The following is a 17,599-nucleotide window of genomic DNA, read 5'->3' as shown; positions in this document are numbered from 1 at the left end:
CTAGCCTACAAGATCCTACATGGCATCCTTCCTGCTGTTATCCCTCTATCCTGGAACTCCCCAACCCCTACCTCCTCCAGATCCTCCCAAACTCTTAAACTATCCTTCCCTTCCACAAAAGGTATTTCTCATGCAGGCAAACTTGGGTCAACCCTCCCCTTTAGAATCACTGAGATCTGGAATAACCTTACCTCCCCACTCCGATCCTTAAGCTCCCTCCAACTTTTCCGTAAACACTTAAAAACCTGGCTATTCTCAAAACTGTAACATTTCCCCCCTCAGGCCTCTCCCACCTTCCCCACCCTTTTACATCTAACTCTTAAACTCTCCACTGGAGTTCTCTCTCATCCTAGTTCCTGTAAACCGTGCCGAGCTCTGAGATGGTGCGGTATATAAACCCAAGGTTTAGTTTAGTTTAGTTTAATGAGTCTTTCTGTAGAAAACCACGATTTTAATTGCCTTTCTGATTACTGATTCAAATCAGTTTAATTTAAATCAAATCCATCCTGCTTAAAGCCGCTGGATATTTTTGACCATTTATGAAAACTGAAGCCTGCTCAAGTCCACCAAACAAGGTCATGCTGAAGAAAAAGAGAACAAGCAATCATGGCAAACAAAAGCACTGAAACTCAAATAAATCCAACTGTTGCTGCAAACAAAATGACTCAAGGGGGATTGTGAAGTGTGTGCACAAAAAACTGCACATAGATTCAGGAAAGACTTTTCAAAATTCTCTGGGGGAATGTTCATGTTGGTGACACTGGATGCTGTCACCCACTATGTGGCTGATTCACCCTGCTTATCCTTGAAAGATATCTGCTATTTTCTGCTAGTATATAACCATTTCCCCCAACCACCAAATCATAATCTAGTCTGACTGCTTTGCTTCTCTCCCCCAATGCAACCTATTGTATTATCTAATCTCACCTCAGCTGTGGCTTTCACTGCATACTTCACCCTGCTTCTCAGTTCTTCTGCAGTGCAGTTCTCTGAGTGATAGGAAGTGGTTCCATGAATGGCCTCCAGTTTATCACTGAGGTTGATGGGTTGATCCTCAGTGAAAGCTAGAGAGACAGAATTCCCATTGCCATTCAGTTCAGCAAAAGTGCCATCTCCATGTGTGCTGCTAGAGGCAGAAGGGTTCAGTGTAGAAAATCCATTTCCACTGCAACTTTCTGAAGAAGAGTCATCTAAAACCAAGAAAAAACTATATCACTTACATTAAACCTCATATTATTAACAATTGAAACATATGCATATCTCTCCTAGTTAACACTTCCAAGCAAAATATATCATACTGTGGATATATGTCCGGTAATTACAATGTTGATTATTCTCCACAGAAATACATTCCATTAAACCCCATAATTGGCAATGAAGGCATCTCCATAGAAGCACTTTTCCATTTTTGTATTACTGACTGCTTAAGTTTGATACTTTTCTCAGAGCCCTACAAGAAACTTGTTTATACCAATACAATAAGGGGCACCTGCCATGTAATTCCTTTCAGTACTCCTTATAAACAGTATGTAAAGACCCAAACAATAATTGAATTTTCTGCTCTCCAATCAAATCATCTTTTATGTTTTATTTTATTAGTTTACTTATTTATTTGACATATTTATATAAATCATCACGAACCCTGATGATTTAGCAGAAATTAAACATTCACAAATAGAAAGATAACTCATGAGGTAAAACCCAAAACACATGAATTGATATATCATCCATGTCAGTGGTTCTTAAACCTGTCCTGGGGCCCCCCAGCCAGTTGGGTTTACAAGATATCACACCGGGAGCAGCGAGAACAGAGCGGGAGAAGGTAAAAGACACCCAGAGCGTGGGAGCGAGCTCTGCCCCTCCCCCTCATCGCTGCACCGCTGAGCCAGTTAAAAGGCTCAGCGGGAACAAGTCTACAGTTTTGAATTTCCTTCGGGGCTTTTCTCTGTCCCTCCAACTACCTCCCTCGGATCACACCGGGAGCAGCGAGAACAGAGTGGGAGCAGGTAAAAGACACCCAGGGCGTGGGAGCGAGCTCCGCCCCTCCCCCTCGTCGCTGCACCGCTGAGCCAGTTGAAAGTCTCAATGGGAATGAGTCTACTGCATGATTCTCCTTCGGGGCTTCTTTCTGCGTCCCCACCTTTCTATCGCACATCCACCAATTCTTCCCCACCACCAAAAATGAAACTAATCCCACACACACACATCCAAATCATCCTACTATTGCTTCTTATTATTACCAGCTGGAAGGCAGTAGCAAACAACATACCTATTACACCCACTAGCACAATCGCAAACAAAACCCACCACCATAACAGGAGAATTCCAACAACTAGAAGCTCATACCAACAAATCAGCATCCAACATCCCATCACCCTAGCATGGAGAAGAAGATCAACACACTTCAAGACCAAACCTCAATCTTCTCCCAAATCACTCATCTACCCTGAAATGAATCACAGTTATCAAACAGAATTCACCACACTAACATGCGCCTACCTAAACATCAGAGCCCTAGGCCCAAAAACAGAATACATAAAAAACTGGATAAAAAAAGAAAATCTACATTGCCTCTTCCTCACAGAAACCTGGCTAACATCAGACACAGATCCCAGAATAACAGAAGTGTGCCCGCAGGGATACAAAATAACAGTGTCCTGCAGAGAAAGAAAAATAGGAGGAGGACTAGCAATCTTAATTAAAGATTCCCTAACCCTAAAAATACTTGAAAAAACATCTCCCCACAAATGGACCTCCTTGCCTGTCATCTCTCAAGCACCACTCTAAAAAACTCACTAAACTGCATGCTCTGCTACATAACACCGGGAAACTGGAACACAGTAAGATCTGAATTCGAAAACTTCATATACCAAAACTCATTAACAGCAGAATACAACTTTATCCTAGGAGATCTAAACCTACATCTTGAAGACCAAGCATCCAAACCAGCAGATAACTTGACACCAACTTGACATCGCAGCCTTCATGACCCATCAACTATCTACCCCAGAAATACAAACATCAAATGGAAACTGGTCCCCTTCACTTTGGTCATACCACTTCACATACACCTTTAACCTCAACTGGACCAAAAACAAAACCGCACCAAAATCCAAAAAAGTAACTTACACCTCGCGAAAACACATTGAACCAACAAAATTCTGGACACAAATAGATGAAGCGGTCCAGGACTGCGACCCCAAGGACTTCATCTCACATTGGAGAAATCTGAGCACCAACATCCTTGATGAACTAGCCCCACTACAAGCCAAAACTAGAACCAGCAGATGATCAGACCAATGGTATGACAATGAACTACTCTTTCTCAAAAGACAATGCAGACAACTAGAAAGAAAATGGAGAAAATCTAACCTAGAATCATGAAAACTGCCTGGAAAAAAACTAACAAACAATACAAACTACAACTAAAGAATAAGAGAAAAATATATTACACCAACCTAATAGGTACAGAAACCCAAGACACCAAAAAACTATTCTGAATATTAAAACATCTAACAGGCACCAAACCCTACACCACCAACAACAACACCCCACCCTCCTCAGCCACCCTCTTAGCAGAACACTTCAAGAACAAAATCACAAATGCCAGAACCACCCTTAATTGTACCTCATCCCACCTAAACAAACTCACAATTCATCCCACAGAAAAAGAATCAACTGCAGCAGACAGAATATGGTCTCAATTCCCCAACATCCAATGGTCCGAACTCAATAAACTCTACAAAAAATACAGCCATGCATCCTGTGACCTCAACCACTGCCCACCATATCTCCTAACAACCTCCAGCACAAAATTCCGTACTCTACTTCTACAATGGATACAAACCATGCTCACAGATAGCCTTTTCCCAACTGATCTTAGTGAAATCATCATCACCCCTATCCTAAAAGACCCAAAAGGATCAACAGACCAACCATACAACTACAGACCCATTGCTTTAATACCCCTATACATCAAACTAACAGAAGGACTAGTCACCAAACTCCTAACTAACTATCTAGAAGACCATAACATACTTCACTCCACTCAATCAGGCTTCAGAACCAACTTCAGTACAGAAACATTACTAAGCTCCCTTATGGACACAGCCAGACAACATCTCAGCACAGGGAAAAAAACCGCAGTATTTGACCTAGTAGACCATAACATCCTACTGCAAACTCTAGACGCAATAGGTATCTCAGACAAAGTATACTCCTGGTTTGAAGGCTTCCTAAAATCGAGAACATACAGAGTAAAATCAGACAAAGTAAAATCCGAACCTTGGTCCAACCCCTGCGGAGTACCAAAAGGATCCCCACTATCCCCAACCCTCTTCAACCTATATACTGCCTCTCTTGGGACATACCTGGACAATCTAGGCCTAACCTCTTACATTTATGCAGACGACATTACCATTCTCATATCTTTTGACCATCCAAAGACCATCATGAAAAATACACTACACCAAATACTAGAGGCAGTAGCGACCTGGATGAAAGATTACAAACTGAAACTCAACCCAGATAAAACAAAATTCATCCTCCTCAAAAATAACAAAGTCCCAGCCATTACCAATATAGAAATCAACTCAATCAACTACCCCATTCAAACCACCCTAAAACTACTGGGAATGGCCATAGACAGATGCTGAACCATGCAACCACAAATAAACAAAACAATACAGAAATCTTTTGCAATTATGAGAAACCTAAGACAAGTCCAAAAAAGAACCCAATTACAACTCATAGTTCAATCCCTAATCCTAGGCCTTCTGGATTACTGCAACAATGACTAAACAACTACAAACAATCCAAAATACAGCTCTAAGACTCATCTATTCATTAAGAAAACACAACCATATCACAGAAGCTTACATCAACTCACACTGGCTACCGATTCAAGAAAGAATACTATTTAAATTCTACTGCCTACTATTTAAGTCTTTAAACGGAGACGGCCCAACCTACCTGAATGACCGCCTTATCCAAACAACCTCATCCAGACACAGAAAAACACACACCCTCCAATCAAAGAAACCAAACGGAAAAAACTATACGATGGCCTACTAGCCACTCAAGCAGCAAAATTAGATAACCAAATCTCCAACCTACTGATAACCACTCCAGACTACAAGATTACATTACATTACATTAGGGATTTCTATTCCGCCATTACCTTGCGGTTCAAGGCGGATTACAAAAGGTTAATTTAAAAAATACAGAGTTACAATGATTAGCTAGAGAGGTAAGTTGTAGATGTTCAGAAAAGAAATAAAAACTATATTCTTCAAGAAATCCCTGTTTCAAAGATTTTACCTATCCTAATCCTTACCTCCTCCAGAAATCTTCAATGATCTTCCATTGTAACCCCCGTTCATAACTCTTTTGTAATCTGCCTTGAACCGCAAGGTAATGGCGGAATAGAAATCTCTAATATAATGTAATGAAGCAGATTTGCATATGATAGAGGTGACAGGCATCTAAATCAGTCTCATTCATGTTCATTAGGAATAGAGTTACCAGATTTTTTAGTAAAAAAAAAAAAAGAGGATGTATGGCCCTGCCCCGTTCTGTCTCACCCCGCCCCATTTTACCCACAGCCTCGACTGTTCCACCCTCCAACCCTGACCCCACACAAATCTTGTCTCTTTGGGGCTGCGACTGGAAGGTCTCTGTGCATGTGCGGATGTGACACGATGACATAATACACATGCATGAGATGTCAACATATCGCATCCACGCATGAGCAGAGGTCCTCCTACAAACATGGCCCTGAAGAGACAAGGTTTTCAAAACCTGGACAAACTGCCAGGTTTTGAAAACCTGTCTGGACATTTGAACAGTCCTCTAAAAAGAGGACATGTCTGGGTAAATCCGGACATCTGGTAGTGGTAACCCTAATTAGGAATATCTTGAAAACCCAACTGGTTGGGGATCCCCCAGGACAGGTATGAAAGCTACTGATCCATGTTAAAATTATTCCAGTTTATCTGTATAACTAGGCAAAAGATCATTCCATTTCTTACCCTTCAGATGTAGAATCTTAACAGGTTCAACTGCGCATGAACTAAAACGCATATATGCCTCTTCATGAAATAGTGAAGATTTCCCTGAAGAGGTAAGTTTTCAGGGTCTTTCGATGTTCTTGCTAGTCCTCCATTCCCCTTAACTGAGTGGCAAAGCAGTATATAGCACAGGCCAACAACAACAAAATTTATTGGTGCCTTGGGTTTTTGACCTATTCCTGGGGTTAATTTGGGCGCTGATTCAGAAAACTGCATTGGATAGACTGTATCAACTCTAGTTTCTTAGATATGGTGGCTACACAAAGTATCCTTGATTTTTATGCCTTTGGAATAGTAGAGTCAAACATGAACACTAGGTAAAATAATATTGACCTCCAAGGGAATATATGGTGGTTAGAGGAAAAAATGTAATCAGTGAACCTTTGGTAGCATGATATAGAATCATACTGCCACCACTACATATAAAGCTAGGCTTGATGAAACAATTTGTAAAGGTTTTGAATAAAGACGGTCTGTGCATTGAATACGTGGAGGGGCATAATCAAAACAAACGTCTAAGTCTGTTTTGGGCCTAAGGTGCTAGTTGCCCAAACTTGGCAGTGTCTAAAGTCAATTCTTGAAAAATATGTTTCCCCCCCCCCCCCCAATTTTTTAAAAAAAAATTTAATCGTCTACTTCTATGACCAGCCATTTGAATGTCCAGACCACTAGTATGTCTATCTTTATATTACATTCTCATCCAAAAAATTATCCGAGTCCCAAACGCCTAGAACAAGACCTTTTGGATGTGAGAAGGGCCAGCAAAATGATTATGGCCACCCAAGCATCTGTGAACTTCCCAAAAAGGGTGCCACATAAATATCTCACTACAACTCCCTTGTAGGTCATAGTGAGCCCCCCAAAACCTGCTATACCTACCTGTCTACAATCTCAATAGCTCTTATGGCTGCAGGTGCCACCTATATGGCAGTAGAGTAGTGTTTGGGGCTTTTATGGTGGACTCACATTTTTCACCATGAATGCAGTGGTTAGAGTAGCTTATGGGCCTGGGTTCTCTTCTCTATGGTTCACTTAAGCCACCTCTGTGCAGTTCTACTAGGCTTTCCTATGTTATTCCTATGATATTCTGGGGCAAGTATGTACGTTTTTATTCTGATTTTTATGGCGGGAGGAGGTCAGTGATTACTGGGGGAGTGTGAGGGGGTCTGTACTTAGTGTCTGCAGTGGTTATCTGGTCACTTTGGATACCTTCTGGCCAGTTAGACCTATTTTTAGATCGCCTAAGTCACAGGCAGCCTCGTAAAACTTTCAATTATCCCTGCAGTACAACTAAGTTTAGGTCGGCCCATATCCCACCCTAACCACTCCTTTAAAAATGCCCCTTTCAGCTCTGGGCGTACAGTGAGAATCAGAGGCCCAAAAAGTCTCTGGATATGCCCAAAAAGTCTCTGGATTATCGGCACTTGGATGACCTGTCTTTTAAGTCGTCCAAGTGCTGATTTGGGCAGGTTTTTAGATGTTCCGTATTTCTGTTTCAATTATGAGCCCCATAGCGTATATGCTACCTGGACTTACCATGGAAAAACTGAAGGCAGGAAATTTCGCTGGTCCATAGATCAGACAACTTATAAATGACCCACATTTCATAGCACCAATGAATGAAATCGAATCATGTGCCTGGTCTTTATTTGTTCTTACTGTAAAAATCTTTTTGGCAGCAAGAAGACAGACAATACACACAATTAGTAGAGGATATGCTCTTTCATTTTGACAGGCTTGGCTGTAACTTGAGTGTTAATGTCCATTATCTGCACAGTCAGATCACTTTCTAGAAAACCTTGGTGACTTAAGCGAAGAACAAGGTGATTTTACTAAGACATAAAAATAATGGAAGTCAGATACCAGGGAAGATGGAATGCACACATGAAAGCAGACTATTGGAATCTTATGCAGGTTTATCCTGGCAGATCCCACTCTCAGAAGATTTACAAAAGAAGCTTCTTGTGTGACAAACTTTCTAGCCATTTGAATCATAAACTTGTGCTTTTGGTATGAAATAAATAGATTTTCACGTTGTATATTTTTCTTTTAATTTTAAATATGTTTCCTTCATGCTTAAAAGGTATAAGTTTAAACACAGGTTTCAAGTTTATTAAAAAAATTTTATACCACTCAATCGGACTTCTGAACGGTGTACAATAAAATATAATTACAATGGTAAAACAATGATACAGACTGACAATAAATCGACAGGGGATGTTAGAAAAACAAAACAAAACAAAAACTCTGACTAAAGATGAACAAGAACAGAAGGAAAAAGGGGAAGAACTACAATAAATACGTTAAATATCCTGATTTTTTTAATGGGTGAGCAGAGTGAAGAGTGGTATATGGCATATGTTCTGTATCTCAAAAACTAGAGCTGATAGGAGAAAACTGGTGCCATTTTTGGAATCAGCAGGTCTAACATTTGAGGCACCAAAATGACTGTTGATCAATGTAGTTGATGTCTCTAACAAGACTATTTGTTGCATTGTGGCAACACACAAGTATTTTGTGAACTTGAATGAAGAGGATGGTCAGCTACATTTACTAGTAAGAGTGTGATCAAGCAATCTCAAGTCAAGTTATATGATAGCTTAAAGACCATCAGAATTCTGCTTTTAAATTTGATCTTCAATAGGCAACCAATGAGGCTCTGTCAATGCTGAGGTGGTCTGACAGACCTCAGAAATGTCTTGAAGCCACATTCTATACCAGCTGTAAAAGTCTGAGGCCAGGATTCTCAAAAACCCGCGTTAAAAAGCGACGATCTGCTAATGCAGCCATTTTGATAGCGAATCTAAAAAAGTGAGATTTCTAAAAACAATCGCCCATGTAAATGAAGTTGGAAGACAGCAGCGAAGATCCACTAAATTTCCATGTGCCCATCGCTGGTGATAGCAATGGGCACATGTGCATAAAATACATGTCAAGAAAACCCCCCACTCAAAAACACAACAGCAGGAGAAATGTTCAATATCTCCTGCTGTCAACCAACAGCCCCCCCCCAGCAGCAGGAGAGATGCCCACACTCTCCCACTGCCCTAATATCCTGGCCGTGACCCCCCCCCCACCCCCCGCAGAGAGATGCCCACACTCTCCTCCAGCTCTAAAATCCTGGCCGCGACCCCCCTGCAGCAGAAGATATGCCCATACTCTCCCACTGCCCTAAAATCACTGCCGCGACCACCCCCTGCAGCGGGAGAGATACCCACTCTCCCCCATTGGCAAGTGACCCCCTTTTCCCATACCTCAAAATAGATGACCCAGAGGGACATGGATTCCCTCCTCCCAGTTGCCTGCATTGTCTAAAATGGGCTTTCCTCTCCCCGGTGTATTTTGGGATGAACTGGGGAGAGGCCTGAAGCTCTGATTGGCCCAGGTTGTATGGGCCTTAGGCATCCAGGTCAATCAGGCTTTCCAGATATTGCCCCCTTTTCCCATCCGAGTAGAGGTATTCAGTGATTTACTTACCTGAGGGATTATACTCATCCGGGAGCTTTAATCATCCTGCCCCATCACTTCTAATTTAAAGCTCTCTTCAGTAGATTAGCCAGCTTGCTGGCGAAGATACTTCTTCCCTTCTTTGATAGATGCATACCATCCCTACTCAGTAGCCCTTGGAAAATCATCCCATTGTCCAGGAAGCCAAAACGCTCTCGATGACACCATCCACATAGCCATGAACTCATCTCCGGGAGGTGAGCTTCTCTGCCCTTTACCCTTGACAGGGAGGATGGACGAGAATACCACCTGTGCACCTGTCTGCTTCCCACCTGCGCACCTGACTGCTTCACCTTCTCTCTCAGAGCCACAAATTCACTTTTGACACATTTGCAGGAGTACCTGGCAATATCATTAGTGCCAATGTGGATGAGCAGCATTGGATAATAGTCATCAGGCTTGCTCTCCGTAACATCTTGAATTTTAGCACCAGGCAGACAGCATACCTCTCGTGACATCATGTCTGGTCTGCAGATGGATGCTTCTGTACCCCTCAGAAGGGAATCGCCAACTACCACTACACCTTATGCCTCTTAGTGGTCACAGATCCAGTAATTTTTGAGATCTCAAGCTTTGGTCCTTCCTCTCCTTGAGATGCTCTCATCTCCTCCACTTCCAGGACAGCATACTGGTTCTTCAGTTCAAGGGTCCCCCCCCCCCCCCGAGTCACAGTACCAGTCTTGCAGTGTTCTATAATCTGAATCCAGCTTCCTTCCCTCAGTACAGCCTCCTCTTCCCCACTGCTGGAAATCTTTGACGCCTCAAGAACCATTTCAACGATGCACCTCTCATTCTCACAGATGCTTTTCAGTCTTGCCACCTCCTCCCACTTCCTCGCTCAGTTCTTACTCTTCCTACATGAGGGATTCAAGCTGCCTTCCTGTGCAACATTGATGCTTGGGACCATCAGTACAGTAAAAAAGCTAACAAGCAATATAGGGGAAGTGGTTGAGTTGTGAGAATATATGCCTGTTGTTCTCAGAGAACACCTGCTACAGATAAGTATCTTTGTTTTCTCTGAGGACAAGCAGGCATTATATACTTAACATAAATTTTTATTTATATACTGCAAAAAACTTTTGGTTCTATGCGGTTTATATGTGGGGACTCCCCAGCTGCCAAGATCATGACTCTAGCAGAGTTCAAACACTGAATAAACATGAACCTGGCATAATTAATGAGGGCTGAAGGGAGAGCTGACTCTCAGGAATTGAAAAGATTTTGCAGAACTGCTTGTCAAAACCAATTGTCTCATCTGTAATTCTGCTTCAAACAGTAATGTAAATATATGAACTAAGGACCATAAAGCTGCTTTACAGATTTCCTCTATAGAAGCAGAGTGGAAATGAGCTGAGGTAACCATAGCCTGCATATTGTGAGCTGTGACACGACCTTGAAGTTTCAGCCCAGCCTGAGCATATGTGAAGAAGGTACAGTCCACCAACCAAGGTTTCAAGGTTTGATATTTTGATATTTGATATTTTATTTATTTTTGATATACCGTCTATCAAAATACATGTCTAGACGGTGTACATTATAAAAAAAATTATAGGTTCAAGGTTTATTAAAAATTTGTTATATCACTTAATCTAAAATTCAAAGCGTTGTACAATAAAAATCATTATCAGCATACAATGGCACAAAAACAAATGATTAAAAACAGAACATATCATTAGAGGGGATTTGTCAATAAAAACAAAAATACATACACCAGTCATGCAGAAGTAAAACAAGAGGAAAAAGGGGAGAACTACAATCAGTAAAGGAAAGAACAAATAAGATAAGAACAATAAGGAAGGGTAGACCTGAAAACCAACAATAAGATTATTGCCCTAACGAGGGCAGTTATGTATCAAAAGTGTCTATGAATAGGAATGTCTTCAACTTAATCTTGAAAGGGCCTAAGTTAGTTTCTTCCCTTATATAATTGGGAATGGAATTCCAAAGGGAAGGTGCTGTCACTGCAAAATTATTGGATCTTAAAGTGTTAATATATTTTAAAGATGGAATGTTAAGGAGATTGTGAGCAGCAGAACGGAGATATCTTAATGGGCTATATGGAATAAGTAGTTTATCAATAAATTCTGGTTGATTATATAATTGGGTTTTGAAGGTTAAAAGGAGAAGTTTGTAACTAATTTGATGCTCGATAGGTAGCCAATGTACCTTATGCAGAAGGGGGGAAATGTGGTCATATTTCTTTGCATTATAAATGATTATTACTGCTGTGTTCTGCACAATCTGAAGTCGCCAAAGTTCTTTTTTTATTATTCCTTTAAAGATGGCATTGCAGTAATCTATACATGAAATAACAAGGGAATGGATTAGGATGTTCAAAGATGCAGTATCCAAAAGTTTAGAAATCGATCTAATAATTCTTAGCTGATGAAACATTGCTGGACAACTGTACTAATATGGAGATGATAGGAGAATTTGCTATCTAAAGTGACCCCTAACAATTTTAGTGAAGGTACAGATTTGATGGGTGAAGAATCAAATTTCAAAGGGGCCTGTATGGATAATCCTTCTTTGAATTGAAAGGTCATGACTTTAGACTTATCAACTTTTAAGGATAGCATGTTTGAATCCAACCAGAGTTTAATTCTCTCAAGTTTTTCATTAATGGTAGCTACCTCACCAGGATTGTTCAGATCTATAGGATGAATAAGCTGCACATCATCAGCGTAAGTGAACATCGTAAAACCGATAGACTGACCTAAGGTCAAGAGGGGTGCCATAAAAATATTAAAGGGCAAAGGAGATAATATTGAAACCTGAGGTATGTCGTGCTTATTTTTAATAGATTCAGAAGATGCAGTATTAAAGATTAATTTAGAGGTGTGTTCAGAGAAAAAAATATGTATACCAATCCAACACATGATCGGTGATACCATTACCAATGTCTTGGAGGCACTCCAAGAGAAGTTTATGATCATTCGTGTCAAAAGCCAAAGACAGATCTAAAGAAATGAATATACAGATTGATGATGATCAATATGATATAGAATTTTTGTAGTCAAACCTATGAGTGATAGTTTAGTGGAATGGTGTTGACGGAACCCCGTTTGGTTTGGGTGTAACACATTAGTCTTTTCAATAAAGTCCTTTGCTTGCCTAAAGACCATTTTTTTCAGTAAGCTTAGATAAGAAAGGAACATTAGTTATAGGCCGGTAATTAGAAACCTCTCGAGCACTGGTTTTATAATCTTTGACTATAGGATAGATGATGGATGTTTTCCAATCATGAGGCAGGGATTCGGAGGCTAGGCTTGTCCTAACCAGATCAAAAGTTAAAATAGTTTGGTTCATAACAACAAAATCCATAGTTCTTCCATAGCTTTAGACTCTTGTTTCAAATCCATCTTACACAACATTCTATTACAACAGGGTAGACCAATGGACACATCTGAAGTTCTTTTCTAAGGTAGTATCGGAATTCCACTTCAATCAATCCATATTCTACCTGTTTTCTTTCCAAAATTGCATACCCATCCTGGAGAAGCAGTGCTGCATATCTTGGACTGCAAACACACTCTGGCATACTACCTAGACAATATTAATATATAATATATTCCCATATATCTGAAAAAGTGTATCCTATTTTACTTAAAAGTATAACAAGGAGGAGGCCTCAGTAACAGAGCCCACGCTCAGTCGTATTCACAGACTGGAAATTTCGGCGTGGTTATACTGCTCTTTAGCTCTAATCATTGGCCAGCTCCTATATTTAACTTTAATATCTTCTATCAAAATTTAAATAAGAATTCAATATTCTAATTAATATCCTATTCTATAAATATTTTTTATCACGTTTTTTCTTTAAATTTTTCCCCCAAATAACTTATTAATATCTACACTTCTTCATCTGGTTTGAGACTAAACTGACAAGGTTTAGAGAACATTTCAGTTCTATTTCAAAAACGACCTTGCTAACATTCAATTTCTTGCAAGTTTCACTTTGATATTGCTAAGCAGTCTAATACCACATTACTTAGCTTTTTAACAGCGCTTGTATGTCAAATACAGCCAACGAGGCCAGCGTTTCGTGGACTTCCACTTCTGTCCACTGCTTCAGGGCTATAGATTATATGCACCAAGCCACTGTAAAAAGAAAATAAACTCAGATAACTCATTCAATATTTAATATCGTACAGAACTCTTTTCTTTACTTACTTTTCTGTAACTTATTGACAGCAGTCTCTACAGTTTTGAAAATGGCGACAACCTCGTTTTAAAGAGCCGTACAGCGTGTTGACGTCGGCCCCAGCGTAACCAATTAGCATATAGAATGTAAAAACAGTATGGAACCCTCAGTAAAAATGTTGCCATTCCATATGTTTGTTTAGCCCATTTGGATATAAAGTATGTAAGCGATTGATCCATCGTTGTTCATGCTGAGCTAAGGTTCTACGGAAATCCCCTCCTCTCGTATTTGGTTTTAATACCTCAATGATCGTGGCTCGTAATGACAAAAACTCATGATTTTTTGCTATGCAAAGTCGAGCTAGGGGAGCGCCCATATTATAATTTTTAATAGCACTTTTATGTTCCGTAAGGCGGACATTGAATCTGCGGGATGTCTGTCCTATGTAAATTAAATTACATGGGCATTTCAGAGCATAAATAATTCCTTGTGTTTTGCAGTTTGAGGTATGTTTTAAGGCATAATCTTTTTTATCTCCTGGATTCTGGAATACAGTGGTCTGCTCCATTATTGCACACATTTGACAACCACCACATTTATCATGGCCCAAATGTTCTTCAATCTCTTGCGCTTGTTTATGTGGAAGTTGTGAAGGGCATAATACTTCTTTCAGATTTCTAGTACGTCGGTAAGCTATCCGTAGGGCATAATCCTTAAATGTTCCGGCTATATTGAGCATTTCCCAATGTCTCCTAAGGGAACGCGCAATTTGAAAACTATTCTCAGAATATGTTAGGACGCATGTTATCTGTTTCTCAATTGTCGCCGAGTCACTTTTTTGTTTAGGTGTTAGTAAAAGTTCACGGTGATTGTAATAAGCTCTTTTATACGCTTTTGTTATAATCTTCGGAGGGTAGCCACGTTGTAAAAATTTCTCCTTTAAACAGTTTGCTTGATGTTTAAATTCAATATCAGAAGTGCAGATTCTTCTAATTCTCAAGAACTGTGAGAAAGGTAAGCTTTTTTTAAGAGAATGAGGGTGTGCACTGGAGAAATGTAAAGTAGCATTGCTATCTGTAGGCTTAGTATATACTTTTGTATTAAATTCACCGTCAGTAATGTTAACGTATACATCCAAAAATGATATTCCGGTATTACTATAATCATGGGTGAACTTTACTTTAGGGTGACAGGTGTTGATGTAATTTAGAAATGTATTCAGTGCTTCAAGACCCCCATTCCAAATCATGAATATATCATCTATGTAACGGGTCCATAGCATTATTTTATCATAGAAACACGAAGGATATATCCACTTTTTTTTGAAAGCGTCCATAAAAAGATTAGCTACCGAGGGGGCCATAGTAATGCCCATTGCAATGCCAGAATTCTGTTGGAACAGTTGATCTTCAAACATAAAAAAACTTTCTTGAAGAACCAATCTAGCTAGTTGTTGAAGAAACTCAGTTGGAACCTTAGGTTCGCTTCTCATGTCTAATGTGTTTTCAATAATTCCCAATGCTTCTTCCTGAGGAATGATTGTGTAAAGGGAGCAAACATCAATGGTTACCAATATAGAATGTTGATCAGGTTTAATTTGATTAAGTATCCTCAAAAATTCGGTGGTATCTTGAATATATGAGGTAGTTTTTTTCACTGCATCTTGCAGAAACTTATCAATGTATATCGAAGAAGCTTCTAAAAGAGCCCCTCTATTGGAAACTATTGGTCTTCCTGGGGGAGTATTTAAAGATTTATGAATTTTTGGAAGTAAGTAAAAAATGGGAATTTTAGGATACATGACATTGAGAAAGCGAAACTCTTTTTTAGTTAAATAACCTTTATCCAAGGCACCTTTTGTGAGTTTATTAATTTTAAATTGTATTTCTTCTGTGGGGTTAGAGGATAAAACTCTATAGTCAGCACTATAGAGCTGTTTATAAGCTTCCTTTAAATAGTCTTTTTTATTCATCAAGACTATTTTACCCCCTTTGTCAGCTCTTCTGATAATTAATTCATCATCTGCCAAAAGTGTTTTAATGGCAGTATTCTCATTTTTACTGATGTTATAAATTCGTTTGTAATGATATCTGGTATTGATCTGATCGATATCAGCCTTCATCAATTTGTAAAAAGTCTCTATCACCGGGTCAATCGGACCCGGGGGGATCCAGTTAGACTTTGGAAAAACTATAGATTCTGGCTCATCCTGTATGGTATCCTTATCCTGAGAGAAAAAAGCCTTAATTCTTAAAGTGCGGTAGAATTTTTCAATGTCGATATTGTTTTGGACAACGAGGACAATGGTTCCCTTAAAAAAACAACATGGAATGGAGAACTGTACGAGTACTTCACCACCGGATTCTTTGATTATTAACCTTTCCACTCATTTACTCACAACTGATGAATATACCCTGCTATCAAAAGGTTTGTCGTTTGTACCGCTAACTCCGGTAGACGCGTTCACATTGGTATCTTTAACTGTTTCCCAAAAGCTGCGCTTGTGCTGCCGACGATGTAAATCTGTATCCTTTAATTATCATCAATTACCCTCTCTAGCAAACAAATAAAAGTTTTTAAGAAACTATCTGCAAAGGTTTATCTCAAAGAAAATCTTTTAATTGGGCTGTGTCCAGAAACACATATTTGTCACTTGCAAATTAAATAAGGCATTTACAGGGAAATTTTAAGAAGAAGGTCGTACCTACCGCTAAGGCCTTAGGCCTAAGCGATAGAAACCGCTTCCTCTTTATCTGAGTATGCTTAGACACATCAGGAAATAGTAAAACTCGGCCGCAAAACAGAACTTGTTTCTTAGTAAAATATAACTTCAAAATAGCTTGTTTCTCTAGTTCTGTTTTGAAAGCTACCAAGAGTATAGCACGTTTTGTAATTGTGTCTTTAGATGACTCGAGAAAGTAAGACAAATCCATACTGTCTGGTGATACTAGTTTATCTATTTCCCCCTCATCTACCAGCTCCTTAGAAATCCTCGGGATGTAAAAGAGATTATCAGGCTCAAAAGTATCCACATTAGAATATTGCATAATCTCCCTCATATACATTCTTACTAGCTCCAATGGAGATAGGTAATGTGTGATGGGAAAATTTAAGAAACAAAGATTTTTAGCTCTCATATAGTTCTCCATTTTTTCCATCTTGGCATGAACCAATGCTATCTTTGATGTTAGCAGAAGCAGTACTCTGTAGATTACTCACAGATTTATCCAATTTATCTAATTTGTTTCCTAGCTCTATTATTTGGATTTCATGCTCATTCATTTTAACTGTTGTGTCAGAGGAGAACTGACACAATTTCAAAATGGTATTTTGCAATGAAGACTCAATTCTATTAACAGTTAACCATTCATCATTTAAAGTGACTACTTTATCTTTAGGGAGAATACTAAGGCTTGGGTCCACAACCATTTCTACAGGAGTCAAACCTTTTGTTCCCACCGTACCAAATTGATCTGAAACACTAAGTCCAGTTATGTCAGACAATTGTAAGGAAGAGGTTACATCCTCAACCTTAGAGGTTGTCTACTCTTCCAACAAAGCTTAATGGCTGGGGAGGTGATGATGGCTCTCCTGAGGAGAGGGAAGCAGACTGTGTCCCTAAAGTTACCTGCTCTTCCAACCGTGGCAGAGAGGAGACCATGTCTTTGCCTGCCAAGATGTTTAAACTCTTTTTTTTTTCTTTTAAGCTTTTTTAACTCTCGGTCACTTAATGTGGACTTGATCACTGATAAATTATTGCCTTGGACTTTATTTGCAGAGCATTTGTATGCTATGTTTGAAATTGATATACAGTGGTACCTTGGTTTACGAGCATAATTCATTCCAGAAGCATGCTCGTAAACCAAAATACTCGTATATC

General features: G+C 39.5%; 1 protein-coding gene across 4 annotated transcripts in view; it reads right to left on the bottom strand.

Moving 5' to 3' along the window:
• The window catches only part of NOL4L (nucleolar protein 4 like), a 499,130-nt gene that overhangs the window by 160,519 nt on the left and 321,012 nt on the right, over nt 1-17,599 (bottom strand). For 3 of the 4 annotated variants that reach the window (XM_033962718.1, XM_033962719.1, XM_033962720.1), the window contains one exon: nt 928-1,190. In XM_033962718.1, the coding sequence (XP_033818609.1) occupies nt 928-1,190 (263 nt within the window). Of the gene's footprint in view, nt 1-927; nt 1,191-7,604; nt 8,330-17,599 lie in introns of those variants that run through there. The other variant, XM_033962716.1, reaches the window with a different exon arrangement.

The sequence above is a fragment of the Geotrypetes seraphini genome, chromosome 11, assembly GCF_902459505.1.
Source record: "Geotrypetes seraphini chromosome 11, aGeoSer1.1, whole genome shotgun sequence".
Classification (NCBI taxonomy): domain Eukaryota; kingdom Metazoa; phylum Chordata; class Amphibia; order Gymnophiona; family Dermophiidae; genus Geotrypetes; species Geotrypetes seraphini.
The sequence above is the reverse complement of the archived record's forward strand: the minus strand, read 5'-3'. Positions and strand labels throughout refer to the sequence as shown.